At 38.1% G+C, this 19,207-nt stretch overlaps 1 protein-coding gene across 4 annotated transcripts in view; it reads right to left on the bottom strand.

Moving 5' to 3' along the window:
• The window catches only part of Parp8 (poly(ADP-ribose) polymerase family member 8), a 174,598-nt gene that overhangs the window by 74,887 nt on the left and 80,504 nt on the right, over nt 1–19,207 (bottom strand). For 2 of the 4 annotated variants that reach the window (XM_070041149.1, XM_070041150.1), the window contains 2 exons: nt 7,785–7,822; nt 27–116 (listed from right to left, as the gene is read on the bottom strand). In XM_070041149.1, coding sequence (XP_069897250.1) covers nt 27–116; nt 7,785–7,822 — 128 coding nt within the window. The remainder of the gene's footprint in view (nt 1–26; nt 117–7,784; nt 7,823–19,207) is intronic. The other 2 variants (XM_070041147.1, XM_070041148.1) reach the window with 1 other exon arrangement.

Raw genomic sequence — 19,207 nt, 5'->3', positions numbered from 1 at the left:
TAAGAAAAACATTGCAATACTTTTACCTGTGGCTATTTTATGAAAAATTACAGGAATTGGCTCTGTAGTAACGAGTACATCTTCATCGTTTTCTGAACTTGACACATATGTATTGTCTGAAAATAATATGGATAATTTAAAACATTACTATGTTTTAATATGTTATTCATTAAAACATGTATGTCCTGTATGTTCTGTATATTATTTGTAAAGACACAGTTTTACTTACAACTAAATTTACTTCTAACACAAATATATATTACTCATAAAAATTAGAGCTCTGTCCTCGTCTTTTGTCATAAGGAACATGCTGCTATTCTGATTTCATTCTGAAGAAAAAAAGCCAAGATTTGTGTGTGAATTAAGTCTATAAATGTGTGGGTTCTTCAAATACATTTATGTATCCTTCCAAAATAATCTGATACAAACTATCCTAATACACTTCTTTCTTTTGAGGATGAGTGGGGGTGATTGTTGAGATGAGATTTCACTATTTAGTTCTGGCTAGCCTCCATTCATCCTCCTCCTGCCTTGGCCTCTTGAGTGCTTGGGTTGCCGGCCTTTGTCATCCTTCTATTTTCAAATGTGTTTCTAATATGCCACATGACAATAAACCCTTTGAATGTAACTTTTTGCCTCAGTTCACTAAACAGGATCCTACCACTGGAAGCAGGGTTAATGAATGAAGGAGAAAACCTAACAAAGAGTACTTGGTGGAACAGACTCAAAGCCAGTATAGTTGCAGACCTCAGTAGTGTCCACACCTGGCAGGCTGAGGTAGCAGGATGGGGAGTTTGAGGTCAGTCGAGGCTGCCTAGCAAGACTCTGACTCAATAAAAGAGTCGAGATGAAATGACTTAGGAATTCAGGAAGGTTTTGTTGAAATCGTACCTTCTACATAACTCTACTGTATATTTTTAGGTTGAGATGAAGTCTTACAAATACTCTTTCATGATTCAATGTTATCTATGTGCACCGAACAAGTTGAGTACACAGAATGTTAAATTACTCTTAAACTTCCTATATATTTTTCTGGAAAAATATCACTCTAAGTTTATTGTGTTCCCCAATAATTACAGATATTCAGGTACATGTTCCTATCATATAATGAACAGGTTTATTCATCTTTTTATAATGCTCAGGTTTATTCATCTTTTGTCATTGATCACCGCAGAGACTCTGTAAGATGGTACTTAACAAACACTTCACCAATTCTTGACAGTGGTCCTATACTGCAAATGCCCTACTTATTAACAGTATAAAATATCACCAACTAATATGAGTAGCATGGGTTCATTCCAACTAGGTGAAATTAGTGTTCAGATAACTAAAGGAATGTATATCAGAAGACTTTTTTGAGACACTTTTTAATAATACTGTGTCAATTCAGTGAGAACATTATTTTCAATTGGGATATCAAAATCATTATGTTTCTTTAAAAATGTATTGGTTTTTTTTGACCTGGAGAAAAAGTAAAAGAGCTATATATGTATATGTATATATATATATATACACATATATTTATGTACATATATATATGTACATATATATATATATATATATATATACACACCAATTAGCAAAAAAAATGTCCTTGTTAAACAGAAAGCTTTACAAGTCACTCTGGAGGACAAGAAAATCAGATTTAAAGGTGAAGAAGACTAGATATGAAACAAGCTAACTTGCCTCATTACTCTGATTAGTGTTAATCAGAAATGTTGCTTCATTTAGGTTTCTAATACCATTAAAGAGGATCTAAAATTCTTCTATTTTTAAGTGGCATTCCAGAATAAGAAAGACATTTTATATGAATTTATTTTAGTTGTTCTTTTGACATAAGGTGAAATGCTGATTGAGTCTCATCTATCAGTATCCTCATACCTTGACATTAAGTGTCAAAACTTTCTATTAGAGCTAGGTTGTTTTCCCTTCATTCACAGTCTCATAGATCTGAAGTTATCTGCTGTCTTATCAACTAATTCTGTGTTCCCTGTACATGATGGATTCCTTGTTGCAAACTACTATGGGGGAGACTTGAGGTGCGGGTGGAGTGTCTGCCCTAACATATACAAGATCCTTAGGATGTCCCCAGCATCAACCAACAAACAAACAAAACTAAGAAGAAAGTGTCATGAAAGACAGCATTAGAAAAATACCAGTAAAAGATGCCCACCAATTGCCAGGAAAGCTAGCCCATGCATCGTGTAATTTCTAGCACTATAAAACAAGGAAGAATTCACCAACGCATCAAGATAAAGTAAAACTGATCAAGATGCATTGTATCCATAAACGATATATTGAACTGAAACCCGTTTTAGCAATTACCTAAAAGATAATTTGAAAAACTTGCAATGCTATGCTTAAGGAAACAAGGAATAATACAGAGAATGACTCAATTTCCAGGATTTCCCTACCAAAATTCTCCTATCAAAATGTTTCTCACTCCTTACAAAAAAGTTAAAACCAGAAAAATGAAATAACTACAACACCCACATCACCACTACAAAGTCCACAAAGTAGTAAAAGTACAAGAAACTAGCAAGATTTGATTCCAAAGAATATAATTTGGTGAATATGTATTGTCTAATGCTGAAGAACAGAAATATGTTTTCAAATATTTAAGATATTTTGTTTGTACTTTGATTAGTACCTAGGCATTTGCATAGTTTTAATTTTTGTTTTAGGCTTAATGTCTCTCTCTGTGTCTGTCTGTCTGTCTGTCTGTCTCTCTCTCTCTCTGTCTCACATACACACACAAAATCTAAAAAAAAAGAAAGAAAGAAACAGCAACAGAGTAAAAGTTTGTTACCAAAAATGGGATTTGAGGGAAATAGAGAAGTGTCAATCAGACTTCATATATTCAGTTATCAGATGAAAAAGTTCCAGAAGTTTAACAGACAGGCATGGGTGATGATGGGTAGATGTGTTAGGTAGTTTGGTTTGAGTGTGGTAACCAACACAATGTGTGTGTGTGTGTGTGTGATTGTTTCACTTTATGTGTTAAATATTCAATCTTCGACAATTAAATACTTAAAATGTAAAAAACTCAACATCAATATCAACTAGTGCTGGGTCCTTTTTTACTACAGCCACACTGTTAGCTACAGAATGGAGAGATTTTGGTTTCTGCTACTGATGATCTGAGATAGTCCAATCTGTATGAATTCTGTTTTCTTTTATATTGCCAAAAAATTACTTCTAAATCTTCCTCAAACTGTGTTGGCATCTGTAATGATGCCATCACCTTTCTTTAAAAATAGAAAAGTAGAACATAAACAGGGTTCAGGAAGTGTATTTACTGAGAGTAGTCGATATAGAAATTTCAATGTAGAATAAGGAGATTTGCCAACTCAAATTCCCTTACTGGAATTCTCCCACTTGACACTGGAGCTTCGTTTTTGCTTGCTCAGAGCTCTGCAGACAGGATCTTTAAGTGTATATATCTTGTAGATTTCCTGTAGATCTTTGCTAACACTGATAAGAACATGAATATTTTCTCTAGGTTTCCCCATTCTGTGTACCACTGAAAAAAGAGGAGTAGAGAGCTACCAAAAAGCAGCTCAGAAACTACTAATTCTACTTAAATTGAAAAGCAGGATAATTTAAGTCATTCCATTTTACATTACAATGTAATGAGACAAACAATAACTATAATTACAAATACTAATTACATTGGCTTTATACTATATTCTGGATATTTTCAATAAATTTTCTCTAGAATTTCATGGCACTTCCCAGCCAGCCAAGTATCAGTAACTTTCAAAGATGTAGAAACCAAGGCTCAGAGAAATTAAATAATGCCCTTATGTTACTAAATAGTGTAAAAATATAAATGGCACCGCTTGATTCTTTCTGAATCAAAGTCAATGCTTGTCACTATATTATTAATTTGTTTCAAACAGAAAATATCACCCCACAACTACTGTAAATACCAACAACTACATTTTAAAGGTTTTAATTTGATAGAATCTGGGTGGGATTCCAATTCTCATTTTTAAAAAGCCAGGCATAGTCCTCACGTATATGCATAAACCTCCTACCTCTAGATTCCAGTAAGAAATGTAGAAGAGAGATTTCATTCCCACAAGGAGGTAAGCCTCCTCATTAAATGTGAGAACAGAACAGGTGAGAATTGAAGACTTCAGCTGGGCTGTTATTGCAGAGCCAACTTGTGACCATAGTAAATACGACATTCTTAAATCCATTACAGACACTCCTCACTAAAAAAGCCACAACAAAGTCCAAGGAAGTCAGAAGGCTGTTCTCTTCCCTTCTGTGGTTTCATTTCATTTACACTCATCATTTTGTAGAATCATGACTCTATAAAGTCTTCATTTCCATAAAAACAAACAATGGAATGGGTATCAGTCAATCTCACTGGTTAATAAGCAAAATGGAAATTATAAAATGGCTCATCCATTCCCAGGAGGTTGACAGCATTATGACTGGGCTGAGGGGCAAAGCTGACACAATCCCTCCCAAAGGGCGAAGATAATCCTGAACTTCCAGCCGAGATGATGAGTTAATCACTGAAGCCAACGATCCAACACAGGCAGGAAAAAATAAACTAGAGGAACATTGCCAGAAGGAATAAAGGTAATTAAGAACAACAGTAAAGAGAGCTATATGTATGACAGAATTTTTACCAAAGGCCAACTTAGGAAGACAAACCAAAGGGAGAGAAAAGGGAAAGCAACAAGAACAAATGTGACCACAGAAACGAGTAAGGAGAAAAATAAAAACAGAGGCTCAGAGGTTTGGGGTGGATTTTTGTTATTGTTGTTGTTGTTTACAGTTAAGGACAGAACACTTTAAAAGTTTTTGCTCAATACTTTAGATATCTCAGCAGTACAGTGTCTTTGAAGAACACATTAAAAATAACTAAGAAATACAAAGAGCTAACATCAATAATTGTGGCAAAGATATAAGAATTGTACCAGAATCATCCCTAAGAAGATCACGGGCTCTGACAGATTGCTCTGCTAGCTCTCTCAAATGCTCAGGGATCCATTTAGTTCCCTTACACCAAAGTAAGTGATAAAAAGTGGACATAATTCCAAGAGGTCAACATTAAAATGCCTGAAAATGTAACCTCTCATTTTAGTGCTTAAAGAAGAAAATATACATGGCATCCCCAACAAATGCCAAGTAAGAATTTTATGAAGATTTATCATTAATTTTTTTCAAAAATCATGAATGTGAAAATGAGTAATGCATTTTATCTGAAAGCACGCTAATTATGAAAAGAGAGACAATGTTGCCAACTTTCACAGCTATTATTAAATATTACTCCAGGAAGTCCAAGCTAGTTATGGAGGGGGGGGAGACACAGATATGAAGGACAGAATGCAAGAGCAGAAACAGAATTTTTAATAACACTATCTATCTGGAAACTCAAACCATATGAACTAACAACCCTTAGGACAAATAAATGAGGATTAAAATTTAATAAAGGGGGAGAAATTATCATAGTAATAATACTCATTTTGAGACAGCTCCATAGAAACACCAACAGTTCCTTCCCACCAGCAATAGAATCAAAGCTGAATTATAGACATTTTTAAATGACTAACCCACATGCCCTTGGGAAATAGCCTTTGACCTTTTATAAGGTGTTTCCTCAGGAATGAACGCCATTACTCATGTATGTGGAAGTGCCTGGTTGAGTTGAAGTACACTGAAGGACTCTGTACCTAGCACTGCATACTATGCATACTGCATACACACCAGATGCATCGGCCAGTTCAAAGTTCTGCCCCAGCATTTTAAATCGCAGCCTTGATTTTACATTCCTTTATTTTAGTCAATGAAATACATTTCTATATTGGAAAGTTACTACAAACTCGTGCCTCAGAAGGCAAATCCATTAATTAATTAATTAATTAATTATGGTTTCTTTTGAAGCTTTAGTTATTTAAGGGGCTGCGGCCAGGGCCTGGTAGTAGAGAACTTGGCCCAGCATGAGCAAGATGTCAGGTTCAGTCCCTAACACTGCAAACAATACAAAAATGAGCAAGTAAATAGGAGTTTTACAGGGAATCACACAGTATTTCTAAGTGAAGTGCCTATCAAGTTGGAAAAAGCCCAAACAATGCCCCTTGGCCACAAGAGGGAGCTAAGCTTTTGGTCCATTTACTTTGCTAAAGGCATCTTCTACCATACATACAGGGCTACATAATATTCTCTTAGCATCTTCAGATGGAGTTTTGATAAAGTGGTATTACTTTATCTCTGTGATGTAAAGTTTTATACAGCTACAAGACACATAGGTAATAGTAAGTAGGGTAGCTTTTATTTCCCAAACATAATACAGAAACATTCTGCATCCAGAGAGATGACTGCACAACTATCAGCAAAGAATATTTTTCCTCGTGAATATTCCTTGACTTGGATCTTTCAGTAGAGTTCAAAACAATTTTCTATTTAAAAACAACAAGCACTAATAATGGAAAAAATCATTGTCCAATTGTTTTATGGAATATTATGCTAAAAATATGACAAGCATAGCAAAATAATATATGCTAAAAATGTGACAAGCATAGCAAAATAATTTTAAGAAGTTGGCTTTAAATGTAAGAGAATCACAGCTGAGACTATGTCTGGAAAAAGTAGACTATGTGAAAACTAAACTAAAAAAAAACATGGTTCAAGTGATAGACTGGGTCTTGAGCTAAAGTCCCGGTAAGTAAGTAAAAGACTCTACTCAAAAGTTCTCTGAACTGGCTTAATTGTTAGTTTGGGAACATGATTTTACCTTCCATAATATAAAAATATAATTGGTGGCCATTTGCCACAGTAATTTCATTGTGTATGTGTTTGTATGTAACGTCATTGTGTAGGTATGTTTGTATGTATGCATGTCTAGGTGTTTGAATATATTTATATAGTACAGTCCATATTAAAAACAGTATATCATAGAGGGCAATGAATGTAATTAAGGCGCAATGTATAGACAGACAGACAGACAGATAGAGATATTGATGTGTAAAATAAAGCTCTCTTTTATAACTAATGGATGCTAATAAAACATGGGAAAGAAAATAGTTTATAGTTCGTAGTTTGGTATCAGAGGATTATTTAAACTTTATTTCTTTTGTGTTTAAGCTAATTCTTTGCTTACAACTGGTGCTCCACCATTTAAGCCACCCTTCATTCTGGCTTTTCTGGGCTCCCTAGAAATGGGAGTCTTACAGACTTTTCTGTGTGAGCTGGCTTTGAATTGAGATACTCAGTCCTCGGCTTCCTGAATATCTAGGAATCACTGGTACCTATCTGTCTGTTGCTGTTGAGGTAGTTTTCATTAAGTGTAGTCCAAGTTTAATTGTCCTTTTTCTTTTTTATGGCTGTATATTTGTTTTCATTTAATTCATTTTTTGAGACAAAGTCTCACTATGTAATCCATACTGGCCTTGATTCTCCTAACTCAGCCCCCTGAGTGCTGGGGTTACAAGGTGTATACCAACCACTATGCCAAAGTTAAATGTCACATTTGAAAACACGGTCTTTTTCTCCCTCTCCCCCCCCCCCACCCCTTCACATGAACCACATAATAGCTGCAGCCTTGAGAGTAGCACTCCTTTGAGTTCCTCATCAGGAAATTACTTGGATCCTTGACTGTGTGTTAGATTAAGACATGCGGCTCACAGTTATTCTACACTTTTAAGACTTCCTCTGCCAGTGCTTCATGGCTCCATGTATTTATGTTTTATATCTCTAGAGGAAAAACATATTCACAGCCATAACATGAACATCCATAATAAAAATGTAAAGGAAGGAAAGCATACCTGGGTAATCTTCAGAAACATGCACTGAGTAGGATACACTGTTAAAACAGGAAAAAGAGACAAGGTTGCAATTACTGCGAAAGTAGACATAGTTTTACCAAAACCCCAACCTCATGGTACCCTGTCACTTACACAAATGTAAATATAGATAGGTCACATCCAAAGCAGATCAGAAAGCTTTGGATATATCTTACATTAAAAAATCTACAGAGCTTTAATTAATACTTTGAATGAGTCTATCTATACATTCTTCCCAAGAGACACTTTTTCTGTTGTTGTTGTTGTTTGTTTGTTTGTTTGATGCTGATACTAGGACTTGAATTCAGGGTGTACTGTTTATGAGCTTTTTCCCTCAAGGCTGGCACTATGCGATTTGAGCCACAGCTCCACTTCCAGTTTCTTGATGGTTAATTGGAGGTAAGAGTCATAGTGGGCTTTCCTGCCTGGGCTGATTCTGAACCACAATCCTCAGGTCTCAGCTTCCGGAGTAGCTAGGATTTACAAACATGGCTCACCAGCCACCTGGCTAAGGGATATTTTTTCAACTTTATTTTAGCAATGTCTACAATTTCATCACACCTGAACATGTAGTTGTATATGTTTACATTTTTCTCAAATCCTCTTTTTGTATCACTAAGTCTTCCTATTTAGTACAGAACTCGAGTTATATGTGTTTTATATGCGGTAGAGGGGAGTGGAGCTCATCCCTCACACACGTTTTGAGCACTCGGCCCTGCACAGGAGCCCAGTCCAACACCTTTTAAAAGATACTTTTATTGTCTTTCAGTAAGTGTCCAAAGGAGTTGCCATTCAACAAAGCAGTTTATAAATACAGTGCATCTGGATCAGTGTCACATATTAACCTTCTCACTCACCCCCTCACCCTACCCGTTCCTTCACTTCTCTTAATTTTTAGCTTATCTATTGAATTATTTTGTCATTTAACAAAGCACCTATGTATCAATGCATCTCGATCTGTGTCACCTTTCAACAACTTCACCCCCCTTCGACCTGTCCCTTCCCCCAACACTTATTTTAGTTTTGCTTTCTCATGATACAGTGTGTTTCTGAGAAATAAAAACAAAACTACATTGAAAGAAATTAACAAAATCAGATGAAAGTACAACTAATAGTCATTCTTCATCAGCCAATCTGTCATCACCATTATGAGAAGAACTTAATTATTTCAAAAACAATCTAACTGTGCTTTAACAATTTCACAACTGTTTCCTCAGTAGCCTCACTGTTGTCTAAGAACTGACCTCTAATAATGTACCGAGTAGCAGAATGACTTGCTTATGTCTCTGTCTATGAACTAGAGTGCGCACAGCTAGAAGTTAGGTATCTATGTCTATCTAGGTTTGCAGCTGAGCCACCTATGTTAGTTCACGAATAGCACATAGACTGTATTAGTCAGCTAAATAAAACAACTAGCAACTAAGACGTACACATTTGCTTCGAGCTGAACAGAGTTAAGTAAAATTATCTGCCTATTAAAAATGAAATCTCAATTCTCTTTGAAGAGACAAGACAGTTCACCTAAAATATCACTCACAAATTGAATCCAATACACTCCAAAAATCACTTTACAGCTGGGCGCCCGTGGCTCACACCTATAATATAATCCTAGCTACTCAGGAGGCTGAGAGCTGAGGATTGTGATCCAAAGCCAGCGGCGCAGGAAAGTACGTGAGACTCTTATCTCCAATAAACCACTAAAAACTGGAAGTGGCACTGTGGCTCAAGCAGTAGTGCACTCACCTTGAGCTGAAGAGCACAAGGACAGAGCCCAGGCCCAGAGTTTAAGCCTACGACTGACCAAAAATAAATCACTTTACATGTGCATAAAAAGTTTATATACAATAATCCACGTGCTAGGATTAGCCCACAATGACAATGAAACTGTTTCCTTAAGTATGTTTAAGGATGTAAAGGAAAATCCAACCTAAAGCGGGGGGAGGCTGGGAAAGGATGTGAAGGGTAAACAAAGGAGGAGGTTGCAATGCTTCATAAGAAATGTACTCATTATCTTGCCCATGTAATTGTAACCCCTCTGTACAATATGTTCACAATAAAAATTTAAAAAAAGAATAAAAAAACAGATTATCATGCACTACTAGGGCCATAAAAAAACATTTGTACTCCTTTAAGAGATCAAGGAGAGATTTAGAGAGTGTAAAGTAGGGAGGAAAGAAGAATTACAAATTTCCTCAGTTTAAGTGAAATACAACAGACATGCAGATTGAAAGATCAGCAAACCCAAAACAGATGAAGCATAAAGAAAAGTATACCCAGGTATACAGTCAACTGCTGGAAATCAAATATAACAAAAAATACAAATGAGGGCATAGGTAAAATAACAAATCCATACAAAGAAGTCATGGCAAGAGCCATTGCTGACATCAGAGAACAGGACAAGTATTAACCCAGAATGCTACACCCAGTGCAAATAGCCACCAGAAATGAAGACAACAAAATCTTCACAGCAGAGAAAATATGAATATTTGCCCACAGCAGACCTACTATATCCTATGCAAATCCTGGATGAACATGAGAAAGTATAAAGCACTATTTTTCTCTTTAAAATTTTTATTGTAAAGATGATGTACAGAGGGGTCACAGTTACATAAGTCAGATATTAGGTCCATTTCTTTTTTAACAGTGTCACTCCTTCCCTCATTTAAGCACTATTTTTTATTAATGCTTTTAAAATACATCTGACTGTCTAAATACAAAAAAATCCACTTCACTTGAGTGGCTTGGAACATACAAAGATGCATAGGCATAATGACAGGAAAGAATGAGATGGCTATATATAGTTCAAGGTTCTAACCTTCCAGGTTAGGTGAACTAATGTCACATTAATGCTAAGGAATAATCACAGTTGTTACAGATGTGTAATGCAATCACTAGAGCAAGCACTAGCACTCACATCCTTACTCCCCAATGGCTAAAGAAAGTTAGTAGAATAAGGTAGGATGCTGGCATATGCCTGTGATCTCAGCAATGAGTGGTTGAGGAAGAAGGATCGCAAGTGTGAAGTCAGCCTGGACTACACAGTAGACCATGACTCACCTTTGCCCATCTTACTTTTTTCCCCAAGGCCGAAGGCTAACTGGTTCTCCTCTTTCTTGGGACTTCCCAGTGCTGGGATTCTATTCATATGCCTCCATGTCTAATAGCCAATAGAGTGGATTTTAAAAATAATAATTTGCTCACTATACATCCCCAAAAGAAGACAGAGCAAAAGGAACAACAACCAAAAAAAGATCAGAAGAGACAAAAGACAAAATGTTAAGTGAATTTTGACTTTATACATACCACTAAAGGTTTTTAATATTAGTTAACTATACGTAGTGAATAAAGCCAAAAGGAAAAGACAGCCGTGTATACAAAAAGGAAAAACCAACTCCCTGCCATCTTTTAGAGGTCCTCATGAAAGAGACGCGATGGGAGAACAGCAAAGGAGGAGATAACAACGCTCAACAAGAAGTGTGCTCAGCACCTCACTCATGCAGCTGTAACCCCTCTGTACATCATCACCACAATAAAACAGAATTCTTAAAAAAGGATTATACCAGGTAATCACTAAGCAAAAGACTGAAGAAAAAGACATAAAAGGATCACTCAGAATGACAAAAACCCACAAAGAAAAAAAAAAAGTCCCAGCAATCAGGAACATGTAATGCAGCTAGTAATAAAGCTGTAGACATATGAAGCAAAAATTGACAGGCAAAAGTAACTCCACAATCACAGTTTGAGAAACAGACATAAGCAGGTTAAAAACAAACAAATATCATGCGCTAAAGACAGAAAGAGCTAACACTGGTATTCCTAGCTCACGGTAACAAGATTGTGAGGATGCTTTAGAAGCTGAGCTTGTCTCATTAACGCTGTGTGGGTGAAGAGACAGCTTCACCGTAGTTTACACATAGGGTTTCCTGACTCCATCTAGATCCCATGATACTGAGTATTAAGCCCTTGAAAAATGACTGCCTTTAGAACTTGTTCCTGAACTTGAGGTGTCTCAAGTGGGGCTGCAAAGGCAGTGAAATTCTCCCAGGAGAGATCAACTCTCCAAGATTCCACTACCCCGGGCATGCTGCTTCTTAGTACATGGAACGAGTTTAAGTAGAGACGAAAAAAACCAAGTGAGGAAGTAAGTGGAAATGAGGCTGGATACTACTCAAAGTATTAATATACCACGTTCATTTTTATGTTCAAGAACAACTAACTTGGGGGGGGGGTGGAGGAAGAGCATAGCTCAAGTGGTAGAGTGCTTTCGCAGCTTGACAGAAATGATGCATTTGGTCCCCATGGTCTTGTTCCATGAGGGGAAAGGAGAGAAAGAGAGAAGAGAGGAGGGGAGAAGAGGGAGAAGAAGAAGGGGGAAAACCAGGGAAGGAGGAAGAGAAAGAGGAAGGGAGAGAAAGAATGAGGAAAAAAGGGGGCAGGAGGAAAGCAAAGGGAAGGAAAAAAGAAAAGGAAAGGAGAATAAAGAGAAGAGAGGGAAGGGGAGAAGAGGTGAAGAGGAGAAAGAGAAAGAAGGGAAGAGGAAAGGAGTCAAGGGGAGAGGGGAAGGGGAAATGGAAAAGGGACAGGCAACAAGGGACAGGGAAGGAAGGAGAAAGGAAAAGGGGGAAGGGAAAAGGGAAGGCAGACAGAAGTTTTGGTAACCAAGAATAAACCAAACACTAATTTGAAGTCAGGTAACTATGGGTGATTAAAATTCAGAAGAAAACAAAACACAGAACAAAGAATACAACAGACAAAAGAAGTTAAATATTTTAAAGCACCACTGTGTATTTCTTTTAATTTTACTTGTACAGAATAGAGATCACAAGAAGGTATCTTTGATCCAGTTTCCCCATTGCTTGCATATCATATTCCTAGAGAAGAATTCTAAAAATGACCTTAGTGCCACACGAACATCAAACTGTCACACATGCATTACATATAGCCTTGTCATCCAGTGAGATCTTGTCTCAAAAAAAGAAAAAAAAAACAAAGATTTTAGTTGTGGCAAGCTCTGTCGATACTTCCTAATAAGTGTATAGTATTTTAAAACTGATTTTTTAAAAACCAGCAGTAAGTAATGCACCAAAATAAAACCAGAGAGAAAAACTGTGACCCCCCAATGGCTGTGAGAAGAAGGTGAAAGGGAAAAATGACTGACTGATGAATAAAATTGATGAAAGTAAACTATACAACTCATGAGTAGAGGACCAGAGGGAGAGATTGGGAGAGTGTGAGGGAACAGAAGAAACTATATGAAAGGAAATCTACTCATGCAATACTCATGCAATTGTAATCTCTCTGTACATCACCTCTGTAATAAAAATTAATTAAGTTTAAAAAATAGAAATTGGGGGAGAACTGTTTTTTTTTGTTAGAAACTGGGATGTAGCTGGGCTTATGGTTGGAGGACATGGAAGACATGGTTGGAGGACATGGTTGGAGAATCATGGTTGGAGGACAGCCCAGACATGTACATGATACCTCTTCAACTGACAGCTGGATGTGGTGTTGTGTCAATTCAGCTATGATGGGAAGAGTAAAACAGATCTTGCTCAGTCAGGACCAGATGCAAGTCCAGGCACAAGGCAAGATCTTAATCTGAAAAACATTCAGTGCAAGCCTGGTGCCACTGTTCACGCCTATAACTATAAGGAATTCAGGAGACTAGGGCAGCAAATGGTCATAGTTCACATCCCACTGTGGCAGAAAAGTCTGCAAGACATCATCTCCAGGTAACAAGCAAAATGTCAAAGTGGAAGCATGGCTAAGTAGCAAAGTGCCAGCAGAGAGCCAGAAAGCCAAGCAAGAATGCAAGGCCCTGAGTTCAAGACCCAGCACTAGCACATACATACGCTCACACATACAACAATGCTGCATAACTGGAACCATGGAGTCTGAAGCTCAACAGCATTTTGTAGTAGAATTAATACTTTGAAAAAAGTTACTCTAGTAGGCAGTATTAGAGGGAGATGAAAAGAAGTGAGATCAGATTAAGAACTCCCCATAGAAGCAAAATATGTACAAGAATCAGTGGGGAAGTAGGTAATGGAAATTGAAAAGCCAACCTCAAATGGCAGGTGCTGGACCCCAGTCAAGATCCCAGCTCTGGGAATCACAACACTGAGTGACATGTCAACAATGAAAAGATAAACTATCCATGCCAGTGGTCACTCAAACAAGTCAGGGAAGGAAGGTCAGTCTGTTAACAAGTGTGAACTTATCTTCTCATGGCTGACTAGCTTACACTGTGAGATGGTGCTAGGCAGCAATGGCATTATTGATTACCAGGGCACCCTTCTAAGCTGGCACTACTGGGTGACAGGAGTCAGGCACCTTGCCAGACATTGCATTAGATGCAGTTCTAAGCTGAATCATCCAACAGCCTACCACTTCAACCAACAGCAGTTGGTTTCTCTTTTTTTTTTTTTCATTCAAATCAATGTCTAAACACAAAATAAAGCCTTAATTTATTTCTTTGTCTACCTCCAGTAGGGAGCCTGCTGTAGTTTGAGTCAGACTAACAGGAGTCATATTCAAGCTGGTTCCGTGGGAAAAGTGACTCCACCACTTCAGCTTTCATTTCTTTTCAGTAAAGCTGGAAAATCCACACCTACACCTTACATTGAGAGCTTGTTGGGTGGTTTAATGGTTTAACAGGTGGAAGCCCCCCCCCCAGACAAAGTAGCAGGTGCTTAGTACTTTTAATCAGCCTCAGTGTAAGCAATTAAAATTTACAGAAGTGAAATTTAACATGAATGAATGATCTCTGAGGAATCATATTGTGTTTTTTTTCAAGCATACGATTCCTCACGATGCTTGGAAAACAAACACAATATATTTCATTTATCAAAGACCAAAGTTAATACTTAACAATTTTATTTAATGATTGTAATGTGCTTATGACTTTGGGAGACAACTGCATGTTCAAGACCATACCTAATTTTTCAAATACAAAACAGAAATCAAAAGCCCTGTGAAATGATTCATTAGCTTCTTGTACCACAATATTTTCTTGGTAGAATACCAGAAGGAAAATCACCAGGACTGTAAAATCCTAATCAGTTTCACATAGTTCTAAGGGAAACAATCTAGTACAAGCAGACATGGATGATTAAGCTAAAAAATCTGTGAGGTAAAAACACCCCCTTCCAAGCCCCCTAAAAAAAGACAACAGAGCAAAGCTTACAGTTTTGAGAGCAAGGTTAAAATGTATTCTACATAATAAATACAGGCAAAAAAGAAACATCCAAAAAGCATTTTTGAAGAAGCCAAAGTGAAAGAGGGTGCAAGAGAAGAAAGAAAAACCAGAAGCAAACTCTGAATTCCAATGGGGGTATGTGTGGAGGGGAGAAGCCTTTAGAATTCTGAGCCGTGCTACATGTGGATTATATAAAGGTACTTTTTTTCTTTAGTCAGAGAAAGTCAGCCATGGGTTTGGTAGGCATTATGCACAGCGTGGTGCATATACTATTACCATTTCCTTTGCAATTTTCTAAGGAAGTGGTTCCTTTCATTTCATACCAACTGACTCGGCTAAGATACCTCTCTCTCCATAGCTACCAGATGCAGACAGTTCCTGGCGCAGCCCTGAGGTGCTCAACCATTTGCCTGCTGCTACATTTTGTTTAAATAGTATTTGCTTACTCTTATTAACTGAAACTACTCAAAGATGATTCCTATGTTTGACGTAGCCTCCTTTACCACCCACTGCCTTCTCAAAGTCTACTGAAAGCTGAGATTAGAGCTGAGTTCTCAATCCACAGTCTGAGATCTAAGGAAAATCTTTTTATTTTTTTAATCTTTATTGAAAAGGTGATGAGCAGGGGGTTGCGGTTGCATGAGTAAGGGAATGCATATATTTGTTTTTAAACACTGTTACCCCTCATTTTATCCTGCAGAAAATTCTTTTAAGATGAAAGATGGTAGCGATCAGACACTTCAGGAGTACTGAATTCAATGCTTGAGGATTTTTTTTTCACCCCAAGTGCTATGACTTTCTGCCATATGCAACATATAACTTATGGCTCCTAAGTCTCTCTCCTTTTCAAATACACCCAAAGGCATTAACAGAAAAGCAAAAGCCTGGTGTTTTATTGTATATTGTGTGCGTGCGTGCGTGCGTGCGTGCGTGCGTGCGTGCGTGCGTGCGTGTGTGTGTGTGTGTGTGTGTGCATCTGTCTGTCTGTCTACTGGTCCTGGGGCTTGAACTCAAGGCCTGGCCACTGTGCCTGAGTTCTTTTCCTCAAGGTTAGCGTTCTATCACCTGAGCCATAGTTTCACTTCTGGGTTTTTTGGTGCTTAATTGGAGATAGAGTCTCACAGACTTTCATACCTAGGCTGGCTTCAAACCACAATCCTTTGATCTCAGCCTCCTGAATAGCTAGGGTTACAGGCACCCTGCCTCTTTTCCTTTTCCTTTTCCTTTAAAATATAAAAATATTCCTCCGATGAAGTACGTACTCACATCTTTCAACTCCCTCAATTAAACCACGCTTTTAGAATTTACTTGAGGAAAAAGTAAAAGGCAGAAACTAAAATGATACCTAATAGCTGGGCATCGTGATACATGCCTGCAATTCCAATTCCAGTACTTGGGAGGTTGAGGCAGGAGGACCCCTAGATTGAATCTAGGCTGAGCAACACAGTGATTTTGAGACCAGTTTGTGATAACACAGCAATATCCTGTCTCAAAAAAAAAAAAAAAAAAAAAAAAAAAAAGCCCAGAAGGCCAAGAATGTAGTTTCAGTGTTAGAGAACTTGCCTAACTACACCAAGACAGGAGGTCCTGGATTGAACATCTTGCTTTGCAAATAGGCAGATGACAGATGGACAGACAGATGATAGATGATTGATAGATGATAAAGATATAGGTAACAACATGATCAGAGTAAATTATATATACATGTATAAAAAATAATGAAACCCATTATTTTGTACAATAAAAAGGAATTTAAAAAGAAAAGGCACTGGAATGAATGAGGACAATTCTGCCCCCTCCAAGATGCTGTGCACACAGGTTTCAGCGCTGTTTATTGCAGGTAAGCCGCTGAAGCTTGAAGAGAGATGAACCCAACACTTCACAACCCACCCTGGAGCTTACCTGAAAGAAAACTCCCCTAGCACTGGAGACTTCTGTGCTCCTTGCTCATTTGTATTGCAGGGAGAAAGAGGAATGGCTCTACTACCTCAGCCATGAAATTTTAACTCTAGATCTTAAGGTACTGGGTGATTTGAGGACTCCTAGAAGCTCAATTTGCTATTTTAATGCCATTCCATGACTGCAATACTCACAGTCATCATCACGTTCATTTTCCAAAAACATCTTCTAATTATTCTGCTCAGCCAGCCATAATACCCACACTGCTTTTACTGCTACTAGCTAAAGTCTTTATGTCACTTACCCAGGATTAAGGATCCTTTTGGACATTTTTTTTCTTTTTTTAATAAAGATAAGCACATCCAAATGGACTGTGGCTGCCAGGCACTAGTGGCTCACACCTATAATCCTAGCTAGTCAGGAGGCCAAGATCTGAGGATCATTGTTTGAAGCCAGTCTGAGGAAGGAAAGTCTGTGAGACTGTTATCTCTAGTTAATCACAGAAAAAGCCAGAAATGGTGTTTTGGCTCAAGTGGTAGAGTGCTAGCATTGAGCAAAAGCTGCTCAGGGACAGCGTGCAGGTCCAAAGTCCAAGCCCCAGGACCACAAACAACAACAACAACAAAGTTGCATATGGAGACTGGGAAGGTGGCTCAGTGGTAGAGTGCTTGCCTCGAATGCATGAGGCCCTGGGTTCAATTTCTCAGCACCACATAGGCAGAAAAAGCCGGAAGTGGCACTGTGGCTCAAGTGGTAGAGCGCTAGCCTTGAGCTGAATTGCTGAGGGACAGCGCTCAGACTGAGTTCAGGCCCCCAAACCAACAAAACAAAACAAACAAAAAAAAAGGTTGCATATGATTCTCCCAAATCAGTTCCCCTGGGCCCTTGATTTGGGAGTTCACATCTCTTTGGGCTGTTCACATCTCTTCCCTTCCCGGAAGTTGATGTGTGCTCCAGCAAGAGTAGTCAAGCAACAGCCTTGAGCAACAAAGCTAAGCAAGAGTGTGAAGTCCTGAGGCCCTAAGTTCAAGCCCTGGTTTACACACGAGACAGACTTTGAAATAAATAAGACTCTGTTTTGAACACACCATACTCCTCTTCTACCTGGAATTTTGCACTTTGCCTGCTTCGTATATTTTCATCCTTCTGTTCCGGACCAGACAGACACTGAGGAGCAGTTTATAACTAAACATCCTGTGCATGGTGTATTTGCTTCCCCCACAAATCAATGACACTGGGTGGCTCTTACGTGGGAAGATTCCAGATTCCACGGAAGCAGCTACCGCCAGTTCACCCTATAGTCCAGCACTGTAAATGTTTGTGGAGTGGATGTTTACAAAAACACACAGAAATCCTTTGCTCTTCCTCTTCTGAATAAACTTCCTCATAAAATAGTTGCAACTATTTACATCTTGAAAAACACAGAAGAACAAGCACAGGCATTACTGGGGCTATATCTGAATTAAGATCTAGCTTTGGAGAGGTTTTCTGGCTACAGGAACCTGAGAAAAGTAAATTGGCAAGCTTCTTGATTTTATTTCCTATGTGAGATAACATTGACTTGCTAGGATTGAGCAAGGATCAGACAGAAGGTGGTATATAGAAGAAAGAAGTTAGTGTAGTAGGAGATATCTATGAAAATGATTTCTCAACTTTTGATACCCGCCCTCCACTGAAGAATGATTAAAAAGCAACACTAATCAGAAATGAACGTGGCAAGACTTCCTCAGTACCCAAATCCCTTCTTCCCCTCCTTGACTCACGTGGAAGCTTTTAACTGTTCAGGACAAGAGTTCTTCCTTCCAGAGGAGAGAGGAGGGAGGACAGGATTAGCCAAGCAGAATAACTGATTGATTCCTCTAAAGAAAAGTGCCTAGTACATGTGTTCCCTCTTTGGTCTCAGAGGTTGATTCAAAAATAGTCCATTCTCCATAAAGTTTGGCCTTTACTGAATGGTTGTGAAGAGTCTCCCACTCCTCAGGCCTGAGGAAAAGGGACTATAGTGCCCTTGATTCTTCTAGGCTTTCTAACACCCATAAAGCAAGCAGGTCTAAGGACCTACATGACACAGACAGAAAGAGAGCCCTGATCAAATTAGACCTCAATCTTATCATGGACTTGTTAACGACATAAACAAATAATAAGTTTTTTACTGCTAATCTAGCAAAATGTTTGCATAAATTAAATCACCCTAATTTTATAGACATATTAAGTGCCTACATTCTAATTTAAATTAGAAATTAAGGTCAGAACTTTATGCTCAGGTTCACACCTATAATCTTAGCTACTCCGAAAGCTGAGATTTGGA

Source organism: Dipodomys merriami, unplaced genomic scaffold (genome assembly GCF_024711535.1).
Source record: "Dipodomys merriami isolate MVZ:Mamm:240054 unplaced genomic scaffold, mDipMer1.0.p SCAF_30, whole genome shotgun sequence".
NCBI classification, from domain to species: domain Eukaryota; kingdom Metazoa; phylum Chordata; class Mammalia; order Rodentia; family Heteromyidae; genus Dipodomys; species Dipodomys merriami.
Note: the sequence above shows the minus strand (reverse complement) of the source record. Positions and strands in the feature narration are given on the sequence as shown.